At 37.3% G+C, this 22,630-nt stretch overlaps 1 protein-coding gene across 1 annotated transcript in view; it reads left to right on the top strand.

Moving 5' to 3' along the window:
• Nucleotides 1–22,630, top strand: part of FANCC (FA complementation group C) — a 68,864-nt gene that overhangs the window by 18,966 nt on the left and 27,268 nt on the right. The window contains exons 4-6 of the mRNA XM_086770583.1: nucleotides 19,610–19,729; nucleotides 20,529–20,593; nucleotides 22,342–22,506. Of these exons, the coding sequence (XP_086626709.1) occupies nucleotides 19,610–19,729; nucleotides 20,529–20,593; nucleotides 22,342–22,506 (350 nt within the window). The remainder of the gene's footprint in view (nucleotides 1–19,609; nucleotides 19,730–20,528; nucleotides 20,594–22,341; nucleotides 22,507–22,630) is intronic.

The raw sequence follows: 22,630 nt of genomic DNA, 5'->3' as shown, positions 1-22,630 counted from the left end.
CAAAAATTGGAAAACTATTCTGACTGTAGATAGAATAGGTTAAAGGCCAGCAGCCCACCCCCGTATAGCTGAAAGGATGTAGAAAAGGCTCAGATGTACCATTTTGCCAAATGTAATGATGTTTAAACCCAGAAAAGTCAGAAAGCAGCTTTCCTCTTTGTAATTATTTGAGATAAATTAATTGGTGTAAAACAATTTTCAGTTAATTCAGCCAGTGGAAGCTGGGTGAATTGTTATTTCAGACATTTATGCAAAAAGCTCAAAAATAGAATCATAGAATGGTTAGGGCTGGAAGGGACCTTCAAAGGTCATCTAGTCCAACCCCCCTGCAAGGAGCAGGGACATCCCCGACTAGATCAGGTTGCTCAGAGCCTCATCCAGCCTGGCCTTGAACGTTCCCAGGGATGGGGCATCCACCATCTCTCTGGGCAACCTGTTCCAGTGTTCTACAACTCGCATTGTAAAAAATGCAACACAAAAATGAGATGTTTTAGAGAATGCATAAGGAAAGTGAAAACAGTAAATTTGGTAAAACAGTTTGTAAATAAGACTGAAAAGAGCCTAGCCTTACAAACTTAAGGGCTGACTCACAGGATTTGGAACAAGTGGTGAGACACATGTTAGCAGTTGTAGACTTAATTTCTGATCCCTTGTATTTGTTAAGCAGCAATTTGATGTGACATAGAACATAAAATAATAGTACTCAAACCCAACAATAAAGAATATGGTCAGAAGCTTCAAGCCATTTTTGAAAGGACCAAAACTTCTGAATTAAATTAAACAAGCAAAACTGTCTTTGCACAGGTGTAACATACCTGTGGAGAAGTGTATAGCAAGACAGATTGTACTAAGAGCTGAGTATCATGTGTGTGGATGTACTGTATAAAAAGTCTTGAGAATGCAGTTTATGCACTCAGCTGAGCGGCCTGATCCATCCTTATGAGTGTATTGCTGTGCAAAACTGTTTAATAAGCATTCTGTACAGTTCATGAAAAGAGTTTGAGAAACAGGAGGGATTAATTTAAGAAAAAAATTCTCAATTCTTGTGACCATCTCTGCAAAAAAAAAAAAAAAAAAAAAAAGATAGTATCACTGTAGTCATGTCAGTTGAAATAGGAAAATGCTGCTCTTTGTATCATGGGCCTAACAAAAGCAAGAGTAAGAACTCCTACCCTTTCACTGGCCTCAGTTCGTGCAGCAAAATGACTGGAGGTGTATTTTGGTGGAAGCTGAGCTTCAGCTGAAATGATAATAAACCAATTGTGGCCATTCAGGAAAAAGGTCTGAGGATAAATGTAGTAATCAGACACTTTTCACCTCTAAAAATAGCATTTGCAAAGGTAAATTCAGACCTTGGACAGAATTGCTATTTACTGGAAAATCCAGTAAGCATTTGGGAAAACCTCAGTTTTTTCAGCATTTGAAAAAACTTAGGTGTAGATCAACAGCTTTAATTTTGTAAGATCTGAGAGTATTCAAGGCAGAGGCTAATTGAAAAGACCTGTTAGAGGCACCTTGTGAGGCTGAGGGTTGAGGCCATTGTATGGCAAGGGAAGCTGAGTGTGTACAAATGGACACTGGCACACTTGGTGTGAGGGAGCGCCATGGGTAGCCCGCTCCACAGGGAAGGCCAGCCAGGACCTGCAGGTGACTAGAAGGTAGGTGCAGCTGAGGCTTTACACAGGAACAGCACAGTTGCACAAGAAGAGCAGAGCAAGTCTAGTGGCCGTCAGCAGGGTCAGCCATCAGTCCAGTGATCTGCAGTCCAGGCTGACAGGGATGAGGCAGGTCCAAGGTCAAGCCAGGAAGTCATGGCCATGGGTCAGGCTCCAGCTCAGTGAGGTGCATGACCAGCCACAAGCACAGCTGCAGGGTAGCTCAGGCAAGGACCAAAAGCCTTCGTTATCTGGGCATAAAGGCAGTTCCCAAGTGAAGCCAGAAGGATGCAGCTTCTCACAACTCTTGCTCACAGGCTGTATATGACAGCTGGCCTTGAGCACAGGCAGCAAAACCCCTAGGAAGGAGGGATGAGGAAGATACAACTAGATGCCTGCTCTGTTAATACCGGTTTTCCTAAGACTTTTGCACTTGACTGTTGTCAGAGACAGGATACTAGCTAGAGAGAAAGCTATTTTTGTGGTATTTCTGTTCCTGTGTAATTAAACTTGGCTCGTTTCAAACATCCCATGTGTAATAATTGTTAGAGGAAGCATTAGAGAATGTAATTTAAGCATACAAGAATCTAATTTAAGAATTCTAGTTCAGAGGGTCACAAGGACATAGTTCTGACTATTGCTGCCCGTTTGAAAGGGCAAAGGGAGGATATTGCAGCATTTTGGTGGTTTCTTTAAGAGTTGTCATGGTGGTTCCTTTAAGACACCTGATAAAATGTATTGAAAGGTAAAAATAAAGCTTTTTCACAGATTTAGGAATTCTTAACAAAGAAATCCGTTAAGGCTTATTTCTGAAGTTGAAATTGCAAGCCAAGTCAAGTGAGAATCCACTAAAGCTTTGTAGGTATAGATTTCCTTACTTTTTAGAAAAATAAAAGTACCTGATTATTGTTTTATTTCCCAGAGATAACCTCCCTATAAGACTGTATTTAATAAAGGTATTTTTTCCCTATTCACTTATTTTTAATAGCCGTAGAATATTCAGTATGTGTATAGTGCTGAAATTACTCTATATAGTATATTAGTAGGCTCCGAATAAGTATACTGTCTTTGAGGTTTCTGACACTAGTGATTTTTTTTTCTTTGTTTTCTGATTGAGATTTCTTTCTTACTTTTGCCTTGAATTATTTTTGAATGATACAATGTGAGGTTTCTGCAGGTGCGAATGAGAAGACCTAGGAATACAGTTTCTCAAACTTTGCATGTAAAGTCCTAGGAAGGCTTAGGCTAATTTTCCTGTGTCTTTCAGTTGTCACTTGTATACAGGAGGTGTCTGGACAATCTGTGTGCTGTGTGAACAGCTCTACAGATGCCGATAGAAAGGACTTCTAGTGGGGAAGTGGGACAGATTGCTATTTGTGAATTATTTCTCCCCAAGAGTCACAGTGTATTTCTTCCAGATGGCCAAAGCAAAGCTTGTTGATTTCATGTCTGAAACATAAAGGTGCATGAACTGGTGTTGGGATGTCATGGTCTAATATGGAACTGGAAGTATTCTGGTAGACGAAAGGAGCATCTTATGATGTGGAAAGTGTGTGATAGTGAAGTTCTTTATCAGCTCTCCAGATACTTTCCAAAATCCCTCAATGGTGAAACCCCAGAGAACATTCTCCATCCAAGCATTCTCTACTTGGTTTAATTGGTAAGAAAGAGGTCCACACAGGGACTCTAGATGACTTGATTCCCTCTAATTAGCGGGCTAATTTATAGCCACTACAGGATGCTACAATAAGGAAGGTTGACTATATATTTTGTAATGGAGCAGGTTTTTTTCCTGCCACATAGGCAGAATTTCAGATTCACTTAAGAACACTCTATTGCTGTAAGTACCAGTGCTTCATAATAGCTCATGCCTATCATCAGGTGTTCAGCTTTCCTTACCACCAGCGATTTTTGTGAAAGTCTTCCTCCTACCAGTGACTATTTCAGGAGGTTTATTCTCTTCCATCAAGACAGCTTACTGTGTGAAAGTGCCTCAGCAGCTCAGGCTCACATACACATCATACATTTTGATCATCGTGGTTCTCCAGGTAAACAATGAAAAATACAGTCTCCTTTGATACACTTGGTTGAAGTAATAGTGACACTTTAGGTTTGACTTGGTCTTCGTTAGCATAGCTCTTTCATGACTAGTTTCAGACTAGAATCTCCCCTGAAAGTTTGAGTCAAATGCCTTTACTTCTTTTACAAGACTTCACACTTGGGGTCCTTTAAGCTTCAAATGTACAATTGATTTCTCAATATCTAACTCACTCAGTCAGCTCTTCTGCATCCAGGAATATCTTTTCTCCTGTGATGGTGAGTCCTTTTACATCTGTTAAGGGAGCCCGTTTCACTTTTTGCCTCTTTAGTCTGGATGGCTTTTATAGTGACCTGGTTTGGGCAGGGAGACAATTTTGCAGTCAGTGAATAGTTTTAACGTTTTTGTTCTGCTGTCAAGAGAAGTTTGCATATTAATATTTGAGAGTTCAAGGCTGTTCGTAATCTCTGTCTGCTGATCATCCTAACCAGATGATAGTGGGTAAAATTTTAAAGTATTTTGCCTAAGTAAAAATAATGATAAAACGCAGTCTTCTCTGAGCTGGGCACTAGTTCATACTGCAAATCATCAAACCCACTTGTCTGTCATTTCTCCTTGATTTTATGAAGGTGTCTTTATGATACAACCAGGATCTGGGTTTCCTGAGGTGAACCATTTTGCCTCAGTAGTTAACAAGAGGTTCTTTTGCCCAGAACTTGTCCACATCTTGGTTTTTTACTGTTCTCATCCTAATTTGTTGGTCAGAGCCCGATACACCTTCTCCCCCACACCTGTCTTTTTCTCCCTGGGATCAGTGGATGTTTAGTGTTTGGGTACCTCAGTCTCTTTGGGCCCAGCTGTAGTTCCCATCTGTCTATTTCGCTCAGGTTCACTTGGCTACTTTCTTCTCCAAAGCTCATGATTAATATTTCTTCACATTCAGGTTTTTTTTTTAAAAAGAGACACTTCTGTTATTCTCCTCATTTGTTTTATTTCAGTTGCTGAAATAAACATGACATAGTCCTTACATGAAGAAAATGTCCATAAAGGCAGTGAGTTCTCTTAGGATATACTGTAGGAGTGCAAAACTATTCAGGTGATCCAGGCACACTCCACCAGAAACTGGGACTCATTCCAGTGTGTGTGGAATGATTCCTTGAAGTTCTGTTCATACCTTCACCAAATGATAGGTCATCTTGAAGGCTCCCTGAAGCAGTAGCCTCCTTGGCAGAGTGTCTTTTTCTAAGACAAATACAAGATCCTCTACTAGACTGAAGTTTCCCACAGTATGAATTTGCAAACAGGTAAGTACTCAAAAGTGAAAGGTTTTCCCTTTACAACTCAAAGAGCTGTTGTCTGTTAAGCATTTACTAACTTCCTTAGCAACTTCTTTCTAGTTGGAATTTAATTTATTAGGGTGTATGCTACCCTTTTGAGGTCACACATCTGCCATGTGGTAGGGCAGGTTATGATATGCTCTTTATGCAAAACATTTCCTTTTCCCTGAATGCCCTTTTGATGGAATAGAGGTCTGCATGCCAGCACATCACAAAGAACTGCAACTGCACTGTACTGTGTATTTTTTGGAAGAAGGGGAATGACACTAATGGAAAGTGTGACCATCATAAAAGAGCATTTTTTGTCTTGTTTTTACTATTGTTGCCTATAAGCTTAGTTCAGTGTAAATTTGATCAGTGCGATTTAAGGAGACAGTGTTCCATCTCTTCATTCTCTCCCTAACATTATGAACTTTAATGCAGACGCATTAGTTTATACATGAAGATGTAGGTTTTACACTAAAATTATGACAGTTTATTCTTAGGTAAAGACTGTTGATTTGGTTTTGTGACAAATATAGTTATCATCTTTTAATAAAACTCGCTACATTCAATTTTAATTATATATATGCTTTGACAGATGGTTAATCTGGGGCCAAATCTACATTTCCAAGGTTGAAAAAAATAACTGTGGACCTTAAATAGGAGATCTGTGGGACTAATTACTTGCAAGGACACCTCAGAAAATGTTGTTAGGAAAGAGCATGATGTGTTAAGAATTATCCAGATATGACATAAAAAGCTTTGATCTCTATTTTTTTTAAGTATTCTTTTTATAAAAGCAAATCTACAAGCTCACATTTTTCTAGGAGATGGGAATTTAAGATAACACAAATAAGATATTTAGTGCACAAATTAGAGTGAACCTTAATATCTGTTCTTTAGTCTGCTTTATGAAGTTCAGAAGAGCCTAAATCATTTGTCATTTGTCCTTCAACAGGGGCAAATGGGCCCCGAGACCATTTGATGCAGAAAAATATTAAAACAGTGTTGGATTCACAATAAATTATGTCTCTGTGAGATAAGAATACTGTACTAGTGACACATACAGGTAACACATGTATTAAAAGGCTTATGAATTCCTGGAGGTCACACCGAGAAACACGTTTTCTCCTTCTTATCTAGACAGTTTTGACAGAGGGACATTAAGAGCTGAACTGAGATATTTGAGTTAAAATTATGAACATACTTCACCTGTTACTGAGAAAGTTAGAGGAGAAAGCATCTGTGTCATAGAGCATAGATTTTAGCCTGGTTTTATTATAGTTATACAATGTTTGAAAATCTGTTTTTGTTGTTTCCCCCTTCTAAGGGGAGAACACTAATTTTAGTAATATTCAGACTAAGATAAAGAACTAGTTGCTTTAGACTATTTCTTATTTTGTAATATCCCTAGTATCACTATAGTATTTTACCATCAGTAAAATACGAAATGATTAGAAGGGAATGCCAGTTTAAGAGGGAAGGGGAGGTGTGGACCAAGGGATCTGGTTTTCCCCAGCAGTTGTGGGAAGAGAGAGATCTGTGTTCCAGGGGGCATGCGTCCAAGAGAGAAATGGAAAATGTTAAGTCTCCTGGAGGCCAAAGTATTTCAAAGTTACTTAATCACTTTCTGAGCCTCACTCTTGTGGGTTTAGGGATCTTACGGCTTTTTTCGGTATGTTTGGAAAAGAGGAGTTGTCATTCCTCCTCTAACCTGTGCAAATAATCATCACGAACTTTGATCACTGCAAAGACCATAGTGTATTCCTTCGGATGAAAGACATCTGATGGTGATTAAAGTATATATCTTGTTTATACTTTTCCCGTTAATTTTTTCTGTATTTTCCCCTGGTCCTTCAGGAGTCTTTGTGGCATTTTTCCTCAGTTGCCATATGTGGAATTTACCCTTGCCTCTAATCAAAGGTTTATATCAAAGAGGGTCTAAAGACATTTCCTCAGGAAGTGGTCTGGAGTGGGAGGAGATGAATGGGCTTTTACCCAGTCCTTGATTTTTTTTCATCCAGCCTTGCTTTTTGTACATCCTTCTTCCCTCCTTTGCTAGGCAGTGGCACACTGGTTAGTGTAACGCTTCATATTTATAGCCAGTAGACCATCTGTGCTTTTCACAGGAGCATCTGTGCAGCCAACTCCTGGCAAAATTGTTGAAATGGTACAGACTGCCTCATAAATTTGGTAGGGAGCAGTGCAATAACAGCTATGTGTTGTGCTTCCAACAACAGCGTTGTACTGCTTAATTTTGTGTGAGAGAGCATCAAGCAACATCAGGAGAATGCATGGAATATAAGTTTTGAACTTTTTTACTTCTTGTTACAGAGATGAGAATTTGAAATAAAATTTTCTGCTAACAGAACTGCTACTTATTTTGATGTTTAGGACTTATTTTATTGTTTTTCAAAGTTTCTTTTACTATGAAATATTAAACATTCTTAAAGAGAAAGGGAGAAATTGTGAAGTATTTAAATTATAGAGTCGTCGGAAATGTTCAATGTGTGTAATCACTTAACAAACTGACAGATGGAATTGTAATATTTTAGTGCTCTCTAGGTACATGCCTAGTCTATAATTCACATAGTTTTATGCTTTAAAGATGTAAAGCAACAACTTAGTTCATTATAAAGATGTGGGGTGAAAGGGTGGTGTGTCAGGCTATATCTTTTGGTAAGTAGGTTAAAGTGAAGGTTTCGGTGGTAGATCTACTTTCACTATGCCACTGGCTATACTATAAGACAAAATGTTTTCATAAACTTAGAAGTATTTAAAGTATCCACTTTTTGAGTTATTTGTGCACATTAAAAATAACTTGCTATTCATGTTCAATGGTTTTCTTGTTGGACAATGTGAGGCGACTTGCCGCAACAGATGCAATAGATTATAAGAAGACTGCAAGTATAATAATTACAGCATGGAGCAGACTTTGCTGGCAGATACAGGAACGTAACACGCTCTTTAATCATAGTGCTTCCCATAGTGTGGGTGGCCATGGGCTGCAGACATTTTGGTCAATCCCTTCTCCGTGCAGCAGTGGTTGTAAAACAAAGCTGAAGTAAACAGCATTCCAGAGACTTCTAGGAGTTTTTAATTTTGAGAAAGTAGAGCTTCCCTTCGCCTCCTTTGCTTCTGTCAGCTGTAGCTGTACATGCCACGCTTCCTACCAAATCAGTTCTGCTTGAAGTAAATAGTATACAATGTAGTATATATATAGACTCTTCAAAAAGTTGTTTTTATGTTAAAATATGTACTACTTTAAAATCTGACTGTTTTGTTGGGTTTTTTGGCAATAAGAAGTAACATCTGCATTTACATTCTGCTGTATGTTTAATGCTTTTTAAAAAGCCTTTCATCTTCATTGTTTTCATGCTCTTAATATTTTTAACTTCGATTCTCAGTGTTGTTTTACTGTTTCTCTAAAATGTTTTACTGTCACTTTGGTCATTAGCACAGCAGTTTTACTCCATCCAAAATAAAGAGGAAAGTTGTTTTTCTCTTTTACCTGGCAGCCAGTTTACTGCGTGAAAGCTGATTTCACCTCCTTGATGTTTGACATATACTCATCTGGAATCTTAAGTTTCATGAAATAGATTTAAATGGCTAAACTTGGTGTCATGCAAAGACATACACAGCATTTACAAGCCTTTTTGGAGTATGTAAATCAGCTGCAACTGAGGACAGATACTGTAATTCTATTATATATGTGATGGGCATGGAAGGATGCATTTTGATCGATGAGTTTTTAAAATGTACTTAAGCATATGTGGAATTAGGTGTGTAAGTAAGCTTGAAAGAAACATCTTAACTTTCACTGAGTAACTGATAGTTAAAAGTCAATTTTTCTTTGAACCAAAACAGAAAGCAAAGACTTAAATGAGATATAGGCACACTTTTAAAGTCTGATGTCATTAATTAGAGCCCAGTGACTCAATGAACTCTTAAGGTTATATGAGACCTTTTAACTTTTACATTACTGGTTAAAATTCAGTTTTGAGAATGAAGTTTGCTTGCTTTGCAGTGTGTCCCGAGGCAGTAATGAGTGATAAAGGCACTTTCCGCAGTCCTTCCTGTGATTTTCCTGCGTCCTGGGTACCCACCTGGAAAGGGCAATGGGCTCCTTGGAGCTGCTGGCCCTCTTATGCCTGTCACTGGTGTGTATGTCCTGTGCATACACAAAATACGTGGGCCAGAGATGGAGTGATTCCAGAACCATTGTTTAACATTTTTCTTCAGCTGCGTGTGTGTGACTGCGCTGGGTACACACCTTGGGAAACCCACTTCTCTCAGCAATACTTGCTTAAGAGACGACATACCTGCCTCTTAAATGTGCCGATACGGAGTTCTGCCTCTAGCAGGTTAAAAAGCAAGATTTTTAGGTGTGGTTAGAGTGGGTCACTTCTGGGCGAGCATGAAGATTGCAGTGAAAATTGTAATTGACCGGTGAATCAAAGGTGAGTGAGTTGTTGATACAATGATAGTATATAGTCAAATTCTAATAGAATGTGCTCTAAAACAATTTTATTCATAAAGGACAGGAGGGTGACTGAAGATGTTAAGAGACATTCATACAAGAAGAAATTGGGATTGTCTCTTTTTAATGTAGCGAGGGAACATTTAGGAATGAAGATAGGTTTTCTTACACAGCAAGTAATCAATTTCTGATGCTTATTGTCCCAGAGTGCTACTGAGTTCACTGACAGTATTTTTGTTGTTCTTTCAGTTTTTAGAAAGTTAATTGGAGGGAGTTCTTGGTTGTTTCTAACCTATTGATGATTATACATCTAAATTGTCAGTTAGCCTTCTCACTAACTTTCTAAGCTGATCCGCACCTTCTCTAGTCACCTATAGATAACTGCATTGGTAGGATGTAAGAGAATTTGCAATGTCTGCAAATTTGCAAATATTACCATATTCTTCTGGTTAAAAATACTGTGGTCATATGAACAGACTGGGGGAAAACAGACCTCTCTTCTTCTTTTTCAAATAGATAATTCTTCAACAATGCCAAGCTAACATGAATATAAATAATTTCTTGGCCTCTGGGCCAAAATAAACAAAAGCTAAGTATCTCAAAGGACAAAATGAGAAACTAAGGATTCTGCTTTCCTGCAAGGCTGCTTGAGCTTTGACAGCAAGTGTCACAATTTGCTAGCCAGCTGACATTTCTCAAAGCACTTTAGTAGTGCCAGGTGGCTCTAGTAAAGAATAATGATTTGTTACTGACAAACAAAAAGAGGTGTCTATTTGAAGAAGTTGTACTGGCATTACATAATTTTGCTCAGTGTAATACAATTAGCGACCAGGAGTTTTTGATAACTATTTTAATTGTTTTTTGTGCTTTTTTTTGCTAGAAAGTTCACTGAACATGTTTCTCCTTTTAAACTTTTACCAGCTTTATACTTAAAAAGTCCAAACCCAAGTGATTAAAAGTAATTTCTCTTGAATTATCATCCTAGGTTAGGTGATTTTGGGTATTTGCACCATGTCCCTACTGAAAGTATAAAAATCTGACATACATTGCCCACATGTATTTATTGAAAAAAGCATAAGTTTGGGGTTATCTTTTTTATAAAAATTACTGAACTCATTGATTTAAACTAACAGTGAAACAATTTCATGATGCATCCACTCTTTCTAAACTACTTAAATGTATTAATCTCTCTTCTCCCCCCCCCCCCCTTTTTTTTTTAATGGATTTAAGGAGTTCTTCTGTGGGAATCTTGCGCATTGGCCTTTGCAAATTGTGGAGGGAAGAGGGAAATTAATTCTAAATCTCTGGCTAGTTAAACCAGAGAGCTTTTTTTTTTTTTTAAAAAAAAAAAGATTTATGGTTGATTCTGCTAAAGCTATTGAATTTCCTTTTGTAAGTCAGTGTAAATGTGTGTTTTATTTCAGCAGCAAAAGTCTCCCCTTTTTCAATACAAACAGTAATAGCACTTTCTAGGTGGGTGTTTCTTAAATAGAGGACAAAGAAAAGAGAAGGAGATTTGAAACAGCTTTTCCTGTCTGAGGCCAAGAGTAGATGCAAAGCTTGCCAGCCCCACAATTCTTCAGCTTCTTTCTTATGATTTCCAAGTGTTTTGTTAGTGATTTGCAGATGGAGCTTAGGCTTTGGAACCCATCCATTAAAAAGTTGTGTGGTCTTAGCCACAGTAGTAGTGCAACATGTTTTCCTATACTCGCTTCACAGAAGTTAACTGAGCTTGAATTGGTGAGGGGACAACAATGCAACTTCGCCCCCCCCACCCTCTGTCCCTTCCCATAGTTTTCTTTGCTGCATACAGTTGGGAAATTAGGATCAGGTTCATTTTGAGTTGTATGGAAGTATGTATCATTTTTCTTCCATTTTAAGAAACAGAGGTAGAATATGAGCCTAGTCTTTCAAATAAGCTACATGTATCAGCAAGATTAACACAATTCATAGCACACATTAATTTCTAAAGAAAAAACTGAACCTATCTTAATAGGGTTTTGATTTTTTGTGTGTGTTAAGTTTTCCTAGTAAACTTTCATGGTCCTTTTGTGTATTTTTGATATTATTACTTTTTTTTTTAAAAAGCAAATTGCTGTTACAGTTGTGAAGCAGAGTTTAGGAAATTGGCCTAATGTGAGAGCACTTGAGCAGTTTCACTGCAAACACTGCCTGAAGGTGAGCCTGCTTTCCTGCTTCAGGGACAGAAAAGGGTGAAAGGCTCTGTTGCATCATATACAGTGGGGAGACCTTCACAGAATCTGTTTTCCTATCTAGGAATATGTGAAAAGTAATGAAGTCTGCGCATCTGGCAACGTTAATTCTGTGAAAGAATAGTATTATTTCTGGATTTCTTTTTTTAACTCTAAAGTGATAGTAACTCAGTCTAGTAATTTATCTATAGATTTTCTGTAACTTGATCGTATGCTTAAATGGCAAGATCCTTGTCTCCAAAGGAGTGCTTGGCAGAATAATTTGTTTACCATCAAGTAGTCTTTCATGGTTATCAATGGAGATTTAGATGTGGGCAGATGTCAGATTGTCATTCAAAGTGAATAAGGAGAAAAATGAGAAGCCCCAGTTAATCCTAAACATGTACTTGTGGCCAACAATTTTATTTAGTGTGCTGATGTAGAATTTAGCTAATGAAAACCATCCCATAAATGCAAAGAATGTGTATCCATAAATTGTGCTGAAAAAACCCCAACTTCCTGACAGTAAATGTCAGAAAGAAATGTGGGAAGAAAACCCTTCCCCACCCTATACTTAGGCACTTTGGCTCTGATCCAGTAAATTACTGAAGAGTATTCTAAGCTGTCTTAAAGCGAAGTTGAAACTGAAGTGATTTCTTTGTGCAAAACCTCTGAGCGATCACTGGAATAGACTCAACTTGGTAAAGCGGGAGGCTGTGTGGACTAGCTAATTATTGAAATTTATGTGTGTGTGTAGTATAACATTTTGTCTACTTGAAATGTATTTTAAATATCTACATTAATTTTAAAGAAGTTGGAGATTTTGATTAGGTTATCAATGGTAAGTAGTTAAACAGATTTTTTTTTTACTAGCTTGTAAAATAGACTATCAAATACTGATAATAATTAAGTTGTTAACAAACATATGCCATATAACTTTCCCTAATTTATACACTGAGATTTTTATAAAATCTTGAGAAAACAAAATTGTTCAGAGTAAAACAGTATTTTGAAAGCTACACTATGTTTAAATCTGTGTGATGTTTCACTACCTTATTTTTTTTTTCCATTTTGGTTTTGGTTTGTGGAAAACTAATTTTCTGTCTTTTCCTGGAACTAAGGAGCAAGTGAGCAAGAGGTCTTGTAAGCAAAATTAAAAGTCACAGACTTTGTTATGCTTGGATAAGTATGTGGAAATGATATGAATTGATATGTTAGCGTCCTACTCACAGAATTGGTTTCACAAACAGTTGGTGTTGAGACAGTCTCTGAGGGAGCATGCTGCCTTGTCATTGACAGACTTAACCACTATGATTTTCCAGAACTGGCTGTTTATTTCGTAGTAAAATGTTCTAAAGATACCAGACCTGTTTGTGTTTTATTGTCGATCATTTAATCTAGAAGGTATGGGACACAATAAAACTCTTAAGCCTTCAGGCAGGATTTTAAAGAAAATATTGCTAAAAAGTATCTGGAGGAATTTGGTTTGGACTAACCTGCTGAAAGCTAGCAAAAAAACAAATTAATTTACATGTAAACAAAGCAAAGCACTGTGTATACCTTGCTTCCTGAGGACTCTGTTTAAATAATTTAGGAATTAATTTGGGATGTTAGAATCCTACGTAATCAAAAAAAGAAGTAGTATCTATTGTATAGCATTTTTATGTTTTAAAAATAAAGATTGGAAATAATATTATCTATTTTATCATTAATATTGTAATTGATTACATAATTTTGAAGTATTTTTAAAACCAGGTTGGAAATAGAATTTGGTCTCTTCTAGAACTGTGCTGAAAGCAATGGGCCAACTAACTGTACAAGGAACACCAAAGCACAGAATTGATGTACAGACTCTTCAAATCTCTGCCGTACAAAAAATACTCATTGCAAAATCTGATAAAATACAAAGAGGAAATAGCACTTACTTCTGATGCTTCCTCTGAATAAGATTTAGTTTTTCTTATTAAACCTGCTTTTTCTTAGCAGAGCTGAGGAAATCTGGTTCCCGTTGAAGCAGATGGAAAGGTCAAAAATAAACCTGTTACTTGACCAGACTTTAGAAATGTACCCTTGGGTATCTGTGTTGTACGAATTCCAACAAATCCACGTAGATCAGAATTATCAGCAAAATGTCATAAATGATCTCTTTGCAAAAATTAATGGCACTCTGTGTTTCAAGGAGAGTATACTAACAACAAATGTCCTGTAGGATAAATGATAGATCCTTCTGTTTCATCCTGCTCTACCTGTTGCTTTGACTGACTCATGCAAGTTGGCAAAAAGACCTCGGTAGCATCACTGGGAAGTCCTAATCGGTATCAGGTTTGAATGGCTCATCCCAGTGAAACCATCCATCTCCTCTCTCTAAAATATATTTCCCCTGTTGATTTTCACATCTGTTTCTGAGGCCATTCAGAATCATAAACACTTTGGAGAGAGTGTGTTGAGAAGTTTCCAGAAACAAATTGGTTTATCTGGTTCCCCTGGAATGTCTTTGAAACTGTGTCATAAATTCCAGGACAGTTGCCACACAAATAGAGTTACTAGCATAAAACTTGTCATGTGGTGCTCTAATAAAAATCAAGTGCTATATTTATATCAATGTCTAATTTCAGAGGTAATTGTGCCTTTAATTCAGGCTTCTACATTTTTCCTCATTGAGCAGGAAGATATTTCCGATCACAGAAAGAAGGCAGAAAAGGCTTCAGAGCTTTTGGATCCCCGCTTACTAAAGGCAGTTATCAGAACAGTGAAGCACCTCCTGCCCCTTGGTGGAGTTGTGGACACCAGCTGAGTTGGTATCTGCCTGGTGCTGGTACAGAACCTGGTAGATAGGAAGCACTGTGTTTACACTGATAACGTAAATGATTTTATTATCTTCATGTAAATGCTTCTAGGACTACCTGCCTGTTAAAGATATTAGAAACCTCAGTGCAGCAGTGGATGTTGAGTTAGCTAGAATATTATTCAGTATGAATTGCATCAATAAAATAAAGCTATGGGCAAGGTTGTTCAAGGAAGTTGGTTATTGTGAGGGCTTTATGAAAATTAATTAATTCAATTTCAGGCTGAAAGGGACTGTGTTGTAGAACTTTAAACCAAGACTATGGGGACAGATGAATTCTCTTACAACTAGAATCAAGGTGTTCTCCTTCCTGCTTCCAACTTAAACAATGGTGAGGGAAATCAAGAAAGAAATAATTTCTGATATCACAGTATGCCTGACTGCTGTTCATTTTCCAGAATCATGACACCTTGTTATTTTTCCTGAATGCAGCACTTCTGCCACAGACTCATCTGTTTTTCTGGCTTGTAGAATATGGCATTAATGGATTAGACAGTGAGTGTTAATTGATCTACTGCCAGAAATAACTGATGATTATGTAAATATCAAATAGTCTGCTTTGCTGGAGTAGACTAACATTCATGAGTGAAATCATCAATACAGGAGTGCATTTAGTATTGACAACTTTCCCATAATGTTCTTGAATACCTTCTATCGAGTTTGAAGTGATTCCTTAAAAGTCATTCGTATCAAATCCCTGATCTCTCTGACCCCAGGAATCCAGACTGTGACTGTATAAAATGGTGTGTTTTTTTCTTTTCCGAAGTGCTTTGTGGAGCCTTCATAATGCAATAATGGAACCCATTACTAGTTTTGAGTATTTCTATAGCATCCTATGAGAACCTCTGTGAGAAAATCTCCTGAAACCTTCTAGATTTCTCTGTAGTATTTTCTGAAAAAGCTGATTTCAAAAGTGAGAGGAGAAATCTACATATAAGAAAACGTTTTACACTCAGTCTCAGAACTGGTTCTAGCCAAATTCTACAGTATGATGTGAGATAACTATTGACATAGTCCCTTTACACCTAGAGTTTCAATATTCAACTAGAGTTTGAACATTGTGAACTTTGAGGCTTGAGGTGAAACCAACAGTTTTCACTACCATTTAGTTAAAAATTAGCCATTCCTAGCTTACACTGTATTTTTGGTAATCAAGTTAATGAGGCATAGGATGAAAGAGGATAGACAGAAATCATAAGAAAGTAATTACATGGTGATCTTTTCATTCTCAATCAGTTTTTCTCTTTAGAGATTATCTCTTGGAATGGTTTGCTTGTTTTATCTTTCCATGTTCTAACTGGAAAACTGGTTTTCTCGCAACTACTGAGTTTGCCTTATCCAGCTTACCTGCTAAGTGTCTGGAAAACTCATGAAAAAATTAAGTGTCTTTAGTTGGAGGTTATTAGGTATAAGCTTTATTTCTGGCCATTATACTACCCCTTTTACACCATTTGTGTACTTAACACGGAACTGTTACAAGAGGATTATACGATAGAACAGCTGAAAGCATCTTGTTCTCGAGAAACAGTTTGCCTTACACAAATCATAGAATCATGGAATGGTTGGGGTTGGAAAGGACCTTCAACTATCATCTAGTCCAACCCCTCTGCCATAGGCAGAGACATCTTTCGCTCAGGTTGCTCAAAGCCCCATCCTTCAAGCTTGACCTTGAACACTTCCAAGGATGAGGCACCCACAACTTCTCTGGGCAACTTGTTCCAGTGTTTCTGGCTTTCCGGGCTGCAAATGCACATTCCTGGCTCCTGTACAATTTTTCAACCACCAGTATCCCCAAGTCCTTCTCTGCAGGGCTGCTCTCAATCCCTTCATCCCCCAGCCTGTGTTGATATTGGGGATTGCCCTGACCCAGGTGCAGGACCTTGCACTTGGCCTCTGTGAGCTTCACATAGGCCCACTCCTCAAGCCTGTCAAGGTCCCTCTGGATCCCTTCCCTCAAGTGAATCAGGTGGACCGCGTAGCTTGAGCTACAGCAAACTTGCTGAGGGTGCACCCAATCCTGCTGTCCCACTCAATGCTATCCCATTGATGAAGATATTATATAGTCCTGGTCCCCAAGTATGGATCCTTGAAGGACACCAGTTATTACCAGTTTCCACTGGACATTGAGCCATTGACTGTAACTCTTTGGACACAGCCATCTAGCCAATTCCTTAGCCAAATAACAGTCCGTTCATCAAATATAAGAGTGAATTGTCAATGTTTCCCCTGCTAATGCAATGTAAGGTAGTAAAAGATTTATCACTTAGAACCAGAATTATGTGCAGTAAATAAGCTACATTTTCTAGAGAGGATGACTTTCTGAACATGATTTGGACCAAAGCCTTTAAACCTCGAAAGACAAATGCTTTCAATTATTGTTACCGAATTTCTTATCTTATGCATGTAGGTATGCCTCAAGCACTGGCAGTGGCATTTGTAAAATGAAATATTTAAGACACAGAGCAGAATTATAAATGTTTTTCACCTTTAATATGTGCCTTTCTTTTATAAATACTTAATGCCTCCTTTTGTCTTGACTACAGTATCACCTTACCCCTATTTCCCTTGCCCTTTTCTGGCTGTTCAGAGGTTGTGTGTGTTCAAAAAAAATAACTGATCTGTAAAATCTTAGCATGGATGCGGTAAAGTGGTCAGAAAAGGAAAAACAAACAAAAAAACCAACCACTTAAACAAAAAACCCACAGGAAAGTGTTGCAGACTATATACAGACTCTGATGTGTAGTAATTTTTTCTTTTCTTTTCCTCTGTTGATTGATTAACAATGACTGTTACGTAAGTGTAGGGGGAAAGTAATTTTGAAATTACTCTTCACATAGGGTGTATTTGATTTGTTTTATCCCTAGGAAAATGCTAGTTACAGAGAAAGTCACTAGATAATATATTTTGTAGTGTTACAAGTGAATATATGGGCTTTTAAGCTACTCCCTCATTTAGCTGTCATTAGCTGCCATGTCAATCTGTCAGATCCTTTTCAGAGCTTTTTATGTTTGTTCTTCTCACTGGTGAAGCTTTTGGAAAGTCTTTTACTGAGTAATCCAACAAACTTTGTACTTTTCAAGCCCCCTCCTTATCTCTCGCAAGAGTGGCATCCCAAGTTTGTTGTTGCTAACTCCTCCTTTATTTTGTTTTCGACTTGCAGTCTGACCCCTCATCTCATTCAACTTGGCAAGCCATCGTGTTTTGTAGGAACTGCTTGTCTGAGCCCTTGATAAAGTACTTAAAGCAAATATTAACTTTAGCAATAGTTGCAAAGGACAATAAAAATATATATGGTTCCATAGTAATAAATAGATTAAGGGGTGTTTGGAGATTGTGCAGTGTCATAGATCTTACCCTTCACTTTTGGCTGTATTTAGAATCTTGTACATTTCGAAAGTCCACTTCTAATGTCTTTTTCCTAAGAATGCAAAAGTTGCATGTAAATTACTTCTCCGAAACTCTGTGTTGCCACAGTGTTTTCCTTCTTCCTCAGTTCGAGGGAAGTCACTAGATGGCGGTAAACCAGCAGGTTCTCCTGTGGAGGGATATTTAGGAAAAAGAAGGTTTACAATGAAAGAAAAGGATATTTAGGCATTTAATGTAGGTCTGCAAGATAGTAGGATAATCCTGAACAAAAGTACAATTAATAAGGTTTCACAAAATGCTTGTTACTTATTTTGATAGTAATAAATTTTCTTTGACCTCTGGTGTGCTTCTGCTGATTGTATCTTCTCTGTCACATGAATCAAACATGGGATACACAGAATACATCTAATTCCAGGACTTCTGAAGCAGTTGGTTAGGGATGTTCAACAAAAGCATGTATAAATATTTGATTTGGATTTGTGAAAGCAGAAAATGAGCTAACTGATTTATTTTTTTAGTCTTGAATCTTTCATCAGATCCTTCTTTTGAAAATAGTTCATAGAGTGAAAGTGACCATGGAAGTCACAGAGCTCTCGTCTGAACTTTATTGTAATTATATATTTTTAAAATGAAGTGTTTGCTAGTCCTGACCCTCTTGTTACAAAGGATTTTTATACTTATTGCCACACAAAGTATAATTTTATTTATAGTTTAAGTGTTAATGATATTAAAGCCCTGTAATGAACCTCTGGAAAGGGAATGTAGCTCGTGTTATATCAGCACGTAGCAACAGAGGACAGGAAGAAAACTATAAAAAATTTAGAGCGGATTATTTGATAAGCAACATAAAACTACCTTGGCTTGATTCTGACAGCAGGATGCAAAAACCTGCTCAAGATTTCACGCAACAGTTTTCATAAATGAGCTCAGCTGGGAAGGTGCTGGGGTGTAAGGTCTGTACCAATGAGCTGTTGCGTAACGCTGAAGAACTGGGGAAGCATGAAACCAGAGTGCTGAGTTTGGAGTCCTCCGGATGCAGCTGCAGAACCAGTGTATCAAATGTGTTAATCTGACTTTGGTCTGGATCTATCATCAAAGGAATGTTCTGATTTTTATATGATGTATTAAAAAGATTTTATTACATGTAACTTAAAGCATTCCATAGTGAAATTGGTAGAGAAATAAATGTCAATCTAAAATTTTATCATTATCTTTTCAAGATAAAGAGGAAATCAGGGAAATTAAATTGTGGGGCCAGACCCTGAAACCCATCAAAATTACTGACACCTCTTGAAGGAGTGACATGGGAAAGCAGATGTTAACTTTGTGCTTTCTCGTCTTGATCATGGTACTGATCAAGACTACAGGTGAGTTTATTGCTATGTAGCCATGTGACTACTGCTGTCCAGATAATATCAGACTGAACTGAGAACTGAAACCTAGCTAAAGTCTGACTGGTTTTGACACAGATAACCTCTGTTGCTATTGCAGGGCTCCTGAAATCGTGTGATGGGTGAACCCACATTTGATTGTAGGAGCTGCATCGTTTTCCTTATGATCGATGCGTGCTCTTCTGTGTCAATGATATGACTTAAAATGGCCACAATCAATCAAAAGATCTTACCCAGATACAGTTCAGTAGCAGTCAGTTATTTTTACACAGCATGTTGTAGCCTAATACTTTTTTTTTATTGCCCTTCTGTTGATTTCTTAGAGTTTGCTGTGCCATCTCCTTTCTTCTTCTAAGTGGGAAAGTAATGAAGCTGAAACCAGTACATTCATATCAACTCTTGGCTACACGTCAGCAGATTATTATTGTCACTTAGTTAAAAATGTAAGTATTTTGTGCAATTGAGATTTTGTTAATAATAAATCGCCAATTTATAAGCACATCCACGGAGTTGTCATTGTTATAAGGAACATGAACTGAACTTTGTTTATCTTTTCTTACCTCAGTTACTTTTACAGCCTTTTAAGGGAAAAAATGAAGTGGGAGATCTCTGGACAAAAGAGAAATTTTTTTATTAGATTGTACTGTAATAGATGTTCATAAAAACAAAATTCCTTTTGCTGTTGGGGTATAACAAATGACTGTCTGCCCTATCATACATTTTTTTCCCTATGAAGTTTGAATTATATATATTATTTTCTGTATTAGAGGGTAACCTTTGGAATGTTTTCTTTGAATGTATGCGCTGCATAAAGTGGTAGATGAGTCCTAAATCTTAGGAAAAGTGTCTTTTATGTTTAATATATAAAAATAATGGGAATAATATTTTATAATGTGTTGACTTAAATTAGATAAAGCATATAAAAATTATTAGTCGTGCTCTTCTGAAAGTTTTACCTCAACTTGTAGGGGAGCAGAGCTAAAATAAATCACTTACTAGTTTTCCTATGTGGAAGGTATATAATGTGTGTTCAAAAAAAGTTTGACAGCATAGTTTATTCAATGATCTGGACAGCTTTAATTTGCCACCAATAATTAAAAAATTAAAAAATCATACTGAGTGAACAGAGAAAGTTATTCACCTCCACAGTATGTCAGTCACACATAAAACCATGCAACTAGTCTCTGCTTATTTGCAGTACATATAATTTATTTAATTTAAAAAATATATTTTATTTAACAGATGGTCTTTTCATTAGTAACAGAACTCAGAGGAAGTCAGTTCAATGGACTTAACCTTCAGGGGAGGTAGGTGTTACCAAACATCCTTTTTGATATGTTTTAGTTCAGTTCTGTGAGGACCTTTTTATAGTATTGGGCAACTTAGGCTTCAGGTGGAAAGTTTTGAATATATGTGTACATAATTTCAGAGGTGGACATGCTTTGAAGTTGTGCTTCACGTAAGAGTTTATACTTAACCTGAGAGTGATAGAATGGTTTGGGTTGGAAGAGACCTTCAAAGATCATCTAGTCCAACCCCCCTGCAAGCTTTCCAAAGGAACTTTTTCCTTGTTTGTGTGAGTGTTTAATATGACAGAATAGTAGTTACTTTGCACTTGTTGTTAATTATAACATTTGTCCATGCTTATTTAAAAAACCTCTAATTTTCCTTACATCAGTTCCTTGATCTAGCACCAAAAGAGTACTGTGGCAATACTGCATGTTTCATATACAACTATTTTAAATGTACCTAAGCACATTCTATTTCCACACTTGAAGTGCTTCCTTGGCCTGAAGGATGAAAGTCAGAGAAAGTGGGTGGGAAGGAACGTGTGATGTTCTCTGGCCAGATCTCCAATCCAGATTATCAGCATGTGCTCATAATCACATTTCAACATTGTGTGGGGTGTTTCTACATGTCTAGGTGTAGTCAGTGAGAATAAGCACCTTCTTGATCCATACTACATAAATTTGGGTAAGTAAGCCAAAATCTATGACCATGAAGAAGGGAATACATTTGCCTAATGCTCCTGTGCATATTCTGTTGGTCTTCAGTCAAACTTCCTGATGTGATGAAATTAGTTTTATGACCTATTTAACACACCATAGCCATTTTTGCAAGGAGTGCACCCCTTTTTGTGAATAGTGCAATCAGGAGAAACTTGCAGCAACTCAAGGAAGCCTTTTACAAACAATCTAACACTTTTTAATTTGCTAGAAATTGGTATTTTGGAGTTCTTGGTCTTCACAAATGTCTTCCTGTCAAAACTGCATCTAGAAAAATCTGCAGTTTTGTGTGCTAGAAACTATATATGCTCTGGGAAAGCTGTGATTTCCTTTTGCAAATGTTAACTCTTATATTGTGTGGCATTTTCCTTTTTGTTTATGTTCCAAAGGCTCCATGTTTTGTTTATGTTCCAGATTCCACCGTCTTTAATAATTTCCAAGCATGTAGTTCTAGCAAGCAGGTCAAGTGAGTGGTTTGTATATTAAGACAAAAGTGTTACATATTCCTCCAACTGTAGATCTGTAAGACAAAAAGTTTTTGACTGAGGACCTGGAGAGAACAGTATTTGTATTGTTTCGTTCAGAGAAGTTATCTCTGTTGAGAGGAGAGAGTCAAGGAAGTAACAGGAGGCTTTTAAGGCTTTTTAAGGCTTTTAAGGCTTTTTAAGGCTTTTCCTGTAGTGGTCCCTCGTGAGGGTCTAGCCAACTTACACGGGAGCTGTGAAGCCATAGTCTTCCTTACCTGTGCTTCACAGACCCTGCTGACAAAGCATTCTCTGCTAGGAAGGGTGTGAGTACTGAGCGAACACAACTGGCTGCACTTTGGAACTGGATTGATAGCATGGTTTGCCTTGAGCACTAAAATACCAAATTTTATCTGACTTTTCCTTTAAGATTCTTCAGGGAATATGTAACAACACGTTAACAGTCATTCCAATAAATAGTTAGGTACGCATCTCTTACATTTAACCTTCTGTAATTAATTTAGTCTTCTTTTACCTTTTAATTTTAGAAGTGAAAGTTTTGAATTGTATTTATTTTTCCCTTAGAGTTTCAGCCACTCGTGTGAATGCTGTCTCCCTTTTCTGTCTCCCTCTCGTTACTTTGCCTGATCTAATGCCACTGGTGGAAACTCTCCTTCTTTACCACGGAGGTGCATCAAAAGAAATTCTCAGTTCAGAGTTTCTAGAGGCTGTGAATGAGGCCTTTTTAAAGTAAGTAGCATGGTCTATGTGATTTTTATGTTATTTTCATAAAGATCATTAATTCTATTAAATGTCTTTTATCTGGGTTTGTATGCTGATTGCAGTGTACGTCTTCTGCATTCTGGTAAAATAT

This window comes from Chlamydotis macqueenii, chromosome Z (genome assembly GCF_036417535.1).
Source record: "Chlamydotis macqueenii isolate bChlMac1 chromosome Z, bChlMac1.mat, whole genome shotgun sequence".
In the NCBI taxonomy this organism is placed as follows: Eukaryota; Metazoa; Chordata; class Aves; order Otidiformes; family Otididae; genus Chlamydotis; species Chlamydotis macqueenii.
Note: the sequence above shows the minus strand (reverse complement) of the source record. Positions and strands in the feature narration are given on the sequence as shown.